The sequence below is a fragment of the Aythya ferina genome (genome assembly GCF_964211825.1).
Source record: "Aythya ferina genome assembly, chromosome: 1".
Taxonomy (NCBI): domain Eukaryota; kingdom Metazoa; phylum Chordata; class Aves; order Anseriformes; family Anatidae; genus Aythya; species Aythya ferina.
This window is the reverse complement of record NC_140296.1, coordinates 86072320-86084730: the sequence shown is the minus strand read 5'-3', so window position 1 is coordinate 86084730 and position 12411 is coordinate 86072320. Positions and strand designations below refer to the sequence as shown.

The window sequence follows — 12411 nt, the reverse complement described above, 5'->3', positions numbered from 1 at the left end:
TGGGATTTTTGTGTGTGTGATTTGTGTTGTCAAGTGTGGTAAAAAAAAGCACTCAAGTCTTCTTTAGGAGAAATAATCAGCTATGAAATATCAGATTAAACTTTCTATGCTTTATGTATGAATTACTGTGAGGACAGAACACAGTTAATAAAAGATTAAAAACCATACTTCAAGTCAAAAGTAAACACAATTGTTTTACTTTAAACTATTCCTCATGTAATTGCTTAAAGTTTCAGACATTAACATCTGCAATCAAAAACATCCTCATTTCTCATTCTCAGACCATGCTCCTGGAGTTCTGAGATTAAAAGTCCAAGGTAATGATATGATTTACTATCTTACAGGTGTACAGAGAAAACATGTCCTTGAGAAGAGTGAAAGATTTAAACTGAATACTTTTCTCAATGCAAGAAAGAGACAATGAAGTGTCAACGATGACATTTTAGTGATTTTTTTTGTCCTTCTGATGTGGATACTCTGCATGGTGTATAAATGGCTAGAAAACAAAATAAAAGATGAAGGTATGAAAGAAGGAATCTCTTCTAAGACAAAAATATCTTCAAAATCAAAACCTGGAAAGACATACCTTGAGATAACAGGGAAATTAGTGAAAATAATGTAATAGTGAAATTCTAGTGAAATTTCACAAAAATCAGAAATCTACATAAAGTATGGCTTCCATGGGCTGGAAAAAATAGTAAAAAAAAAGGATGCCATAACTGCCATAAAGGCTGACATAAGGATGACATAACTGCCAGATCACTCCCTAATCAAGTTCTGCTGAAATGATCTAGGTTAGAGAAATCCTTCCTTTAAAGAAGGTAAGCTAGTTCTGTTACTTTGATAAAACTGAGGATGTAGTCTATCTTGTCTGCCAGCAGAACAGAATGCCAAATGATTTTCCTGTTTTGTATAAAACGTACAAATTTAGAAACACGGTGAACTCTGAGCAAATAACACAGCCAAAGGACTGCAGAAGTTACTTTAAGATTATAAATATTTGAGATTCAGATTTTAACCTACAAATCATTTATGCATGTGCATGTACAGAGAATGGTAAAAAGGAAATGTGTGTGTTTTATAATACCAAAACATGAACCTGATTTAATGAGAAATTACATCACCGATTCACCAAAAGGTCAGTATTTTCAAATACCCAACTTGGTGAAATATCTCAATTAAAACCTAGGGAAAGATGCATTTTAAAAGCCCTCACATTGATTTTGACATAAAATGAATGGTAACTGATAAAACTATTTGCATACTTAAAAATATATATATATATATATATATATATATATTTTTTTTTTTTTTAGGAGCATACCCTTGAATATTACTCACAAATATAAATGTATTTGTGAACTTGTCAGTGTCAGACAATCAGACTATTTATAGAGTAATTTCAACTTCAGAATTTGTGTAATGGATACTATTGCCACTACAGTGCTGGAATGCATTTTATTCTTTACGCCACAACCTTGAACAATGTATTAAAACACTTAATTTTCCAGATTTTTTTTTTTTTTTGTTACCCATCTGTTTTTCCTATTAGCAATGTATTTCTCAAGGCAAATGATTGTAATAAGGCTAGTAATTGAAAGTTTTTTCTACACTAATATTTGATAATACAATCCCCTTAGCCAGGTGTCATTAGCAAAAGTACAGTTCAATTTCAGGTGGTATTTAAAAGATTAATTTTAAAACAAAGATTATTAAAAGCCCTCTCTCCCCTACCATCAAGCTTTAGGGTTTTGTCCCCTCTGAGGGAGAGGTTCTGCATGGTGATGGAGTGGAATAAGAGCTTTCAGCACTGGTCCTGCTCTTTTCTCTCTCTCCTTCCACTTCTGGAAATGAGGAATGGCCACTCCTTTCCACCTGCTCTGGCACTCTTCTGATCCCTGTTTGAATGAGTTCAGATCAGTGAAGTGGCAGAAAGCTATTCAGTTTCTTGATGGGTTTCTTGCTGATTCAGCTAAACAAAAACCTGCCATGACACGAATTTTACAGCTTTTTAGGTTGGGCAGAACCTCAGAAAGCATCAATGGAGAAAATAAAGCATGGAGAGCACATTTCAAGGTATCTAATTTCTTTGCCACCTTTCCTGTAATAGCTGTTCTAAAAATGCAGCCAGCTTAATGAAAGGATTTGGCTCACCAAGATGTCAGATGAGTGCCAGAGTTGGCACAAGGAAAGCAGCAGCAGCAAAGATATATCTGGAAGTCATCTCTTTCAGCTCCAATGAGCTATTAGACTGGCTAAATCTGTCTTATGGGATTGCACCCTTAAACATGCCACACTAGCAGATGTTTGGGAGTATATGAACTGATGTTTGCCAAAAAAAGAAATTAGATTTAAATATTGACACAGCCGACCCCCAACAGCGTACTTAAATGTACAGTCCTAGATTGCTGGAACCAATAGCTCTTCTACACTGCAAAGGCCCAAAGGATCCCTATTAACACAAAACTATTTGAGCCCACAGATCAGTTACTCTTTATTTATTTATTTATTTATTTATTTATTTATTTATTTAGGGGGTGGGGAGGGATGTGAAGTTACTGAACACCTTTCCCTGGAAAAAGTTGTTTCTCTTCCCCTAATTTTACCTCCCCCTGAAACCTAATTGCATTACCTAAGGTGAATTAGCATGAAGGTGAGAAGATGTCTGGGATGTGTGAAGGTCTCCTTAAATTGGTTATCTGCCAATAGAAATACGAAGTACATGGTCCAGTAACAGTAAATGCAAATTCAAGATTCCTACTTCTGGATCCAAAATATCAGAACAATATGCTGCAAAGCACTCATCTGACCCTCCAGCCCAAAAAAAAAAAAAAAAAAAAAAAAAAAATCCCTTTTGAAGATTTACATTTTTTTTTAAGATATGTTGAATGAAACTTTTGCATCATTCTACTGGGTTGGGTATCAACTACTTTCAAGCACTTGGTGTAAAGGTCTAAAACTGTTATTATATACTCCAGCTATTATAAGTTATATAAGCTATTTCCATAAGAATATAACCACTTACTCATCCTAATCCAGAACAAACAAATCTTGCTAGGTAAGCTGTCCATCGAATACTGTAACAGCCTTAGGGCTTTGTAAATTCAGGTCAGCATCCCTTGACTGGTACAGATCAGCTGTCTTTGGCTCAGACAGAATCAGTCAGGATCACAGTTTGTTCCACCCAAGGAATCCATTGCAAATTGAGGAAGGAGGCAGTACTACCATCAGGAATGCCTAATAAAATGTGTAGGTAAAAAATTCTTAATGGTGACACTTTTCCCTTAATTCTCATTCATTTTCAAGTAAATACCCCAGTAAAATACAGAGACTGTGAATGGTGGTCAATCTGACAAATGGACAGTCTCAATATAAGTGAGAAATGTATGTGTGAAACATAATAAAATATGTAAATTCCAAAACCTTGTTTTAACAGAATACTTCTCTTGTACCAAAGATGTCTTGCTAAAATTACTCTTAACGATATCACAGAATCACAGAATCACAGAATTTTCTAGGTTGGAAGAGACCTCAAGGTCATCGAGTCCAACCTCCAACCTAACGCTAACAGCCCTCCACTAAACCATATCCCTAAGCTCTACATCTAAGCGTCTTTTGAAGACTTCCAGGGATGGTGACTCCACCACTTCCCTGGGCAGCCTGTTCCAATGCCTCACAACCCTTTCTGTAAAGAAGTTCTTTCTAACATCTAACCTAAAACTCCCCTGGCTCAACTTAAGCCCATTCCCCCTCGTCCTGTCACCACGCACGTGGGAGAACAGGCCAACCCCCACCTCTCTACAGCCTCCTTTAAGGTATCTGTAAAGAGCGATAAGGTCGCCCCTGAGCCTCCTCTTCTCCAGGCTGAACAAGCCCAGCTCCCTCAGCCGCTCCTCGTAGGACTTGTTCTCCAGGCCCCTCACCAGCTTCGTCGCCCTTCTCTGAATATTCTCTGAATATTCTCTGAATATTCCACATTCAATGCTTTATTTTTTTATTTTTTTTTTCCAGATAAAAAGTTATCTTCACTTGTACTAATCACTGAATTGATCCCTCAGTTTTACATCTCATCTTAAGATCAAATTTCATTTTTCAGCCCTTACACAGGGAGGAATAGTAGGTATTTACAGAGCATCAGGATTCAATTCCCCACTGGAAAAAAAAAACACTCTCTCAAGCTAATGGTGCATTAAAGCACTGACAGCACAAACCAAATGCTTGTTTGGTCTTGTTCTGAAAGTGAAGTCTTGCCCTCTGGCTGAGAACCAAGTGTGCTACCAGATGAGCAATACAGGGACACTGAAGAGCAACATGAAAGAGTATAACTGCTAAGACTGCGCTGTACCACCTTCATATCCAAGGTTTACTCTGAGGTAAAAACAAAACAAAATACAAACAAACAAGCAATCTTTTTTTGGATATAAATCTATTTGTGACTGGACAACCTGGAGCTGGGTAAATTAGAAGAAATGAGACACACCCACTTTTGTTTGTTTGTTTGTTTGTTTGTTTTTTGTTTATGTGTTTTCATGTAGTTTACATCAAAACATGACTTGTCTGTCAGGGATTTTGGTTTCCAATTTTTTTTAAACAGAATGCTTTGTAGCCTTTTGTTTAACTTGAATGCCTTAGATAGGCAAAACTCTGACACAAAAATAAAGACTATTCAAATCACTAAATGTCAACATAAGAAACATTACTAAATATGTCTAGGGCATTAAGAAACATTACTAAATATGTCTGGGACTTTTTGGATGTTTTAATTGGGAAAGAAATGCTCTGCCCTGAATAAAATGCCATGTATTTGGATACATTAAAAGTTAGAAAGAAAGAAATGAATGCATAAATGTACTTATGAGAGAAAGAGGAACAGTTTTGATTATATTGATGCGATTTCTGGCACTTAATAATAAATCAAGTTTCAGTTACAGTATGGAATACCCATACTGATGTAGTCATCAAAGAAAAAACCTTTTTGTATATGTTAGTTTATAAACTGAAGTGCCAGAAGAGTCATTGAATGACAGTAGAGTCGTATCTACATTTGAGACTTGGTTGAAAGAGAAATGTCTTGAAAAATTAGATACCTGCAACCCCCATTGCTACACCAGGAAAATTTCTACTGTAGACTCAGTATAAAAGTTACATATGACCCTGTGCAAGCAGCATCCTCCCATAAACAGAATGTTCCCACTACTGGTCTGTTTGAAACTGTAAAGGCAATATTTTGAATCTCAGCTGTACCATACTTTCTCACAGATACCTTCTAAGTTTCAATCTAGTAAAAAACATAATTGGATTCCACAGTGAGTCCAATAATACATACCTCATGGGAGAAGTGCTACTGAAGTCAACTAAAAGCTCATTTTCTAAAATGTGGCAAGTTTTCTCTTGGAAGTTAGTGAAAGAGGAAAAAAAAAAAGAAGAAGGAAAAGACTAGAAAGGAAAAAAAGAATCTAACATAGCAATGTTGAGAAAACACTGATTTATGTACCATGAAACACTCATGAATGGCAAGAAAATATACTAGATGATTAGACAAGTATTTTCCAGTTACTAATGATACTATTCAAATGAAAAACTTCATAACATTTATATTTAATTTTATTTTTTTATTTTTTAATATATATATTTTAAAAAATTCTAAGCATTTTTTTTTTTCTTCAAGAATGTTCAGTGAAAGATTGCTTTTTGCTCCAGGGACAAAACTCAGTCTGCAAACTGTAGATATGAGTACATTGGTGTAATGTAACAATTCTCCACCACTGCAAAGACAATAAAAGACTTTATCATTTATCATATTTGAGTCTGTGGAAAAAAAAAAAAAAAAAAGATAGAGTCCTTAGACAAAGATCTGAAAGTCTTGCATTAGTAAACTGTACGACTGCTTAAGGAGACATCAGAAAAGTTAATAAAACAATATTTTAATAAAACATTTTTTAATTACATGATGCATTTTACAGGTAAAACCAAAGATAATTATAATTAGGATTTTGGAAAACCTGCATTTGGAAAACAAGGTTTACATGAGGCAAATAACCCTCCTGTGCTTTATATTACATGTATACTTTTTGTGCTTTTTGTAAACAATATCCCTTTTGAGTCCAATTGTGAAGGAATACTTAGAGAGAAATGGCTATATAACTATGTAAGCTGACATAGGAGGACTAGCTTCATAGGGAAAAGAAATTGCTGAGATCTGGACTAAACTTTCTACGTTCCTAAGAAGCCCAAAGCTGTTAGAGGCATTTGCTTAAAAAACTACAATTTTTTATTGAACGAAAAGAAGTTTGTCCAGGATTGAGTTAAACATCCCTTGGTAGCAGATATTGATGGAGCAGGTACAGAAGGCTGCTGAAAACTGTCTACTTTCTTTAAAACTGTGCCAAGGTTCTTCTAGTTGACATAAAACATAAAATGTTTCTGGTTTGGTCCATATAAGGCACAAAGAAGTAACTCTTTACTTACTGCATTGAGTAACTACTTACTGCATTGAGTTACTACTGTTCTCTGCTGCACCCACTTTCAGTTAGTCTAACTAACAAAGTAAATGAGTTTTTCATTCGAGAGTAAAATCACATTCAGACAATCACTATTCCTCTATCCCTCCTGTGTAAACATCAAGGCCTGTTAATAGTTATTTTCCTAGTCTGAAGTCCATATGTAACACCGACAAGATGTGTCTCTGAGAACAGGAGATCTAAGCTGAGGTGGAAATACGCACTTCAGGGCATGACAAGCTTGTAAGGAAAATGGAAACGTTTTAAATGGGTGGATGGAATGTAAAGATCAGGAGGTCATAAAGATGGGCCACGTACTGCAAAGCAGAGGAAGGGAATTATTCGCGGAGGATGGTTTAACGGGAAATCCACATCATTCATGAAATCCACGCAGGATCTCATACAGCAGAGGCAGCAACACCCGGGCACCCTGACAGAGCCTCACCAGGACCCCAACCCCACACATTCACCCTTGGCTGTGCAGGGGCATGTCCATCTCCCTTCTGCACGTCAGCATTAAGGTGTTAATCAAGCCGAAGGGGCAGCAGAGGCATAAGCCCTTTTGCTCCGGCCCTGGTGTTACTCCGTGTCCCCCGCAGCCCCAGCCCACGGGCCGGCCTCCATTTCGCGACGCGCGGGGTCCCCTCTCGCCTCCGGCCACGCCGCAGCCTGACGGCAGGGGCGGGCGCCTCGCAGGCTCCCTCTAGGCATCGCCGCCTCGGGAAAGGGGGAGGAGGAGGAGGGCTTTCTTTTTTTTTTTTTTTTTTTCTTTTCTGATTTTTTCCTCCTCTCTCTCTTTTCCAGCCAGTAAAGAGTGTCTGCCCCTTTGAACCGCGGGCACAGCGGCTGCACGCACACACACATCACAAACACACACACACACACCACACACTCACACGCACACCCAGCCGCCGGCTATAAATAAGTTAACAGCCGGGCATAGGGCGAGCAGTGCGCCTCTCCCGCCGGGCGGAGGCGGCGGGGACCGCGACCGCCACGACCACCGCCCGCCCCGAGCAGCCTCCTCCCGGGCGGCTCAGCCCCGACCCCGACCCCGGCCCCGGCCCCGGGTGCCATGGCGTGCGTGGAGCGCTGCCGCTGCTGCGCGGGCGGCCGGCGGCACAGCAGCATCCTCTACAGCATCCTCAAGAGCCAGGAGCAGGCGGAGGCGGAGAGGCGGCAGCCGCCGCCGGGGCAGGGGCCGAGGCAGGGGCCGGGGCCGGTGGCGAGGCGGGGGCCGGCGTGCGGCGGCTGTTCGTGCGGCTCGCAGCGGCGGGTGGCCCTGAAGAGCCCGCAGGTGGCGTGCAAGGCGGCCTCGGCCGTGCTGGTGAAGACGCTGCGCTTCGTGCAGAACGTGCCCTGCTTCCAGGAGCTGCCCATGGACGAGCAGCTCGTCTTGGTCCGCAGCTGCTGGGCGCCCCTGCTGGTGCTGGGGCTGGCGCAGGACCGGGTGCACTTCGAGACGGTGGAGAGCGCCGAGCCCAGCATGCTGCAGAGGATCCTCACCAACCGGCGGCAGGGCGAGCACACCCCGCCGCGGGGACCGGCGCCGGGGCGGCCGCACCCACCCTCGGCCGGCGACATCCAGGCCATCGAGGGCTTCCTTGCCAAATGCTGGAGCCTGGACATCAGCACCAAGGAGTACGCGTACCTCAAGGGCACCGTGCTCTTCAACCCGGGTGAGTGCACGCGGGGGTCCCCCAGGGGAGGTGGCGGAGCAGGGGGGCGCGGGGCGCAGTCCCCCCAGGGGTCGGGCCGCGGCCGCTGTCCCGGGATTGAAACAAACCGAGCCCGTGGCAGTGGCTCGGGACAAGGCGGGAGGCAGCCGCAGCTTCCCGCCTGCTTGGAGCCGCCCTGGGGATCCGTCTGTCCGTCTGTCCGGCCGGCGGAGCTCAGAGGCCCCCCGGACAAGCTCGGCACCTGCACAGCGGGGACAAAGCGGGGCAAACCTCAGGCTCTCGGGTGTGCCACGGCAGGGGAGTGCTTCTTTGGCTTTGCGTTGCGTTACTGTTCTTTCTTTTTATTTTCATGCATCGTTTCTCTTCCTAAAGACTTCCAACAGCTCTACCAAGCGGTTACCATGTCAGTTACTTACCTGGAAGGCAGCTGGATATGGCACTTCCTAACTGTGGCTCTACCAAGTTGTATTTAGCACTTCTGCCTTCAAACTGTTGCACTGAAAAGCAAAATCCCTCTGCTCCCACTCCCTCAATATCCTCAGTGTAGTTCCCTAGGAAACTTTCTATCTTATATTGGAGTTAATACTTGTTGCCACTTCTTATCTGGAGCTACTTAGAAACTGTTGTCAAAAGAAGCCTTATAAAAGCCTAAATAATGCCTTTTGTAGAAGTGAACAAGTTATTAAACAAGTTATTTATTTATTTATTTATTTTTAATTGTTATCTCTGCTATTTACAGATTATACTTGTCACTGCAAAGGCATTTTGTACAGCATTCTTCAATGAAAGTTTCTGTTATCAACTAATTCTTTTTAACATTTAAATGAATGCTGGCAAATTCACAGTTCACTTTTGAGTAGCAAAGAGTATTGAATGTCCTTAACCACCAGCATGATAAGATTTTGAGCTACACTATAAAATTTGGCACATTGATTCTGCATGCAAGAAGTCCTCTAGCAATTCCATTTGTTTAATTCTTTGTGTAATAAATATAATCTGTAAGCTGTTAACTCTTCTGTAAGAAGAGTGTTTTATAGATGAAACCTGTGTAAACAAAATAATTTATTTTTCTTTTCAGATTTACCTGGACTGCAGTGTACACAGTATATTGAAGGACTGCAGAAGGAAGCACAACAAGCTCTAAATGAACATGTCAGACTCATTCACAGAGGTGATGAAGCCAGATTTGCCAAGCTGAATGTTGTTCTATCCTTGTTAAGATCTATTAATGCTAATGTGATTGCTGAACTATTCTTCAGGCCCATCATTGGAGCAGTGAACATGGATGACATGCTTTTGGAAATGCTTTGTGCAAAATTATAAAGGCATGTAAAATAATGAAAATAAATCCAATGCAAAGGAAGCCCTAGAGCAGAATAGTGTAAAGTACTGTAAATAAACTAACTTATTGTTTTTACATAGATAGTATTTTTGTATTCAATAATAAAGTATTCTTTAAGTTCTGGAATTATTTTTTATTAAAGACAGTGCTTTTGGAATAAGATTACAGTCATCAGAATAAGCTTTAAGGTTGCATAGAGTGTTCATAACCCTTGTCGACTGGCAATTTTTTTAAAATCATGTATCGAATAAAGATCGCACACTATATTGTACTTTCAAGGTTAGGAATTCCTGCTCCACCCCCCCCTCAAAAAAACAAACAAACAAACAAAAAAACCAAAACAACAAAAAAAACTAGTCTAGGTTTACATTTTAAACATTGTTGGCATGCAGAAGTGGGAAATGAGCAAGCCGTTTGCTTTGCATGTTTCGGCGATATTAGAATAGGATACTGTAATCACAATTCTGCTCATAGTTCAAATACCAGCTCCATCAGAGACTTACTACTGTCAGTGAACTACTTCTATTGACTTGAAGTCAACAGACTGGAAGTCTGTAAGGAGTATTAAAGAAAATATGTTTTATTTGATGTGAGGGAAAGCATATTATGAATATTTTGAGATTTAATGAAACTTGAATGAAGCTTGGGTAACTTGTGGTAAAACATTCCATTCAACACATGTTGGGCTTCAGGGAAAACACACACACACACACACACTTGAGTCCCCAAAACAACAAGCAAACAAAAACAATTGCAAAAGTATCCCAAAAGCAAATGTTGAATAGGGTGGTGAACTACTGGTGTGCACTAGACACTTTTATTTGCTTTTAATCTAGGCATTTGCTAGTAAGGATTTTGCTGGCTGGATTCTTCAAACTAATTCCTATAGAAACACACAATTGTTATGCTGACATGTGGTATACCCATTGGTATGTCCATCAGAATTTGTCAGCTAGCAAGAAGATGTCATAATCAAATGTCAAGCTGATACTTTTTTTTTTTTTTTTTTTTAATCTTGGATTTGGACTTGATCCTTTCTCCCAAAGCAGTTGTGTTTTTGTTGAAAAAAATAAATCTTTTTATTTTAAAATTAGAATCAAGTCAAAATTAAAATCAAGAATTTTAAGGGGAATTTGTTTTGTGGTTTACCTTTCTCCATGTTCAGCTTGCTACCCTTTTACCCTTGGGAATATTGGTAAAAATAAACCCTTGGGAATATTGGTAAAAATAAACAGGGAAAGAAATGTTAGTGATAGCGTTCCCAAAGTAAAAGCAGTAAGTATATACACGTATATTAACCACTGTCAGTAAGAGGTGTTTTTTAAAACACAGTTACTATAGTTGAGGCAGTCATTCTTAACAGCAGGTGTGCAGGGGCGAGAGGGAAGTAAGTGAAGAGCTTTCTTTTCCTGCCACCTTGCGCAAAGGATAATCACAACTCCTATGCACAGGAAGGTCTCAAGGAAGACTGTTGTTGTCTTGTACCTACCCAGATGAAACATGGAAAGTAGAAATAGCTGTAGAGGTAGCCAAACATTCCTGGGGGACAAGTTCATCCATAAATATTATCACTGAGGTTTGCATTGTCATAGCAGTAAGGACATCATCATGGACTGGGATACCATTGCTGAGAAAAAAACAAAGTAGCAAAAAACAACATCCTTCCTGATGTTTCATTCCTAATGTTGTTTTCCTTCCTAATGGAAGGAAAACTTTCAAAACTTCCAAAACATGACTGCACACTCTTCTGGTGCTCACATAACTCGGTAGGATTGTGTGCCCTGAGAAGCATCCCCAGAATTCCAAAGAACAAAAAAAATGTAAGTAAGGTGCTCATCACTACCAGTTCAGACTTCAGACCACTCCAGAAAAAAACAGGCTTAGTCTCTGTTAAATAAATGCTTTTACATTTACATGCATGCACACACATATAACAAATGTAAATATATTTATATGGAGAATATTTACTCTGTATGTATAAATGTTCCATGAGTTTACGATAGCTTCTGAGCAGATCTAATGTCTCTGCAGTGTAAACATCTGTTACAATATGAATTTACAATAGTTAGCTTTCAAGGATGCTTGACAAAGAAACTTCTTTTCCCAAAAGCACAAAGGATATTGATAAAATGTTTAAAGAGTGGTTAGTGGCAGCAGATGAATCCTGGGTAAAAACTAAAAAGATGAAACAGGCTTGGGTTAAAACAACTTTGCATACCACTGAATTTCATAATACACTGTTCACACTTAAAAATGGCAAGAAATAGTTTTATTTTCTTTCCTGCTGAGTGGCAGAAGAGGCTTCTTGGCAGTACTCATAACAGTTAATTGTAATAGCTGAACCATGAGCACAGGCAAGGATTTTCAGCTAAACAAGTCACCTTGAGATGTTTTGGATCTATTGTTTCACTAAACAAAAAAGTTTTCATGACTCAGGAGGACAGGCTTACATCTCCAGGTTGATATGCAGGAATATCCCTCTCTGAGCAAATTCTGCATTCCACTCAATTTTCTCAAGTTGTCATGAAAAATGTCGCTTCTGTGCACAATGAATCCACCTTGAACTTGCTGTACTGTCATATTTCTCTCGGACCAGCAGCACTATTAGTCATTTAGCTATTGTCTATTCAAATGGAAGCACCTGGGAACAGTAAATAGGAAATCTGAATGGTAAAAGTAATTTATTTAGATTTTCTTTGCCTTGCCACAGCAGAGAACTGGCAAAAATGTGTCTCATAGGTCAAAGGAACAGGAATGGCTATGCAAGGAATTTAAAAAGACTTATAGGAGAAACCAAGATAAAGACTTTGGATCCACACAGGAATGGGAGAGAAGAAATTGGTGTTATTCAGGAACAGAGTGAGAAAGGGTATGATTTTAGTGTGGAAAC

At 39.9% G+C, this 12411-nt stretch overlaps 1 protein-coding gene across 1 annotated transcript; it reads left to right on the top strand.

Annotated features, from left to right (window-relative positions):
• The first annotated feature begins 7323 nt into the window (after positions 1-7323).
• NR0B1 (nuclear receptor subfamily 0 group B member 1) lies at positions 7324-9644 on the top strand. The gene is made up of 2 exons (XM_084499081.1): positions 7324-8179; positions 9258-9644. The coding sequence occupies exons 1-2, from the start codon at positions 7576-7578 to the stop codon at positions 9500-9502; spliced, it is 849 nt and encodes a 282-aa protein (XP_084355207.1). The 5' UTR covers positions 7324-7575; the 3' UTR covers positions 9503-9644.
• Positions 9645-12411: the final 2767 nt, after the last annotated feature.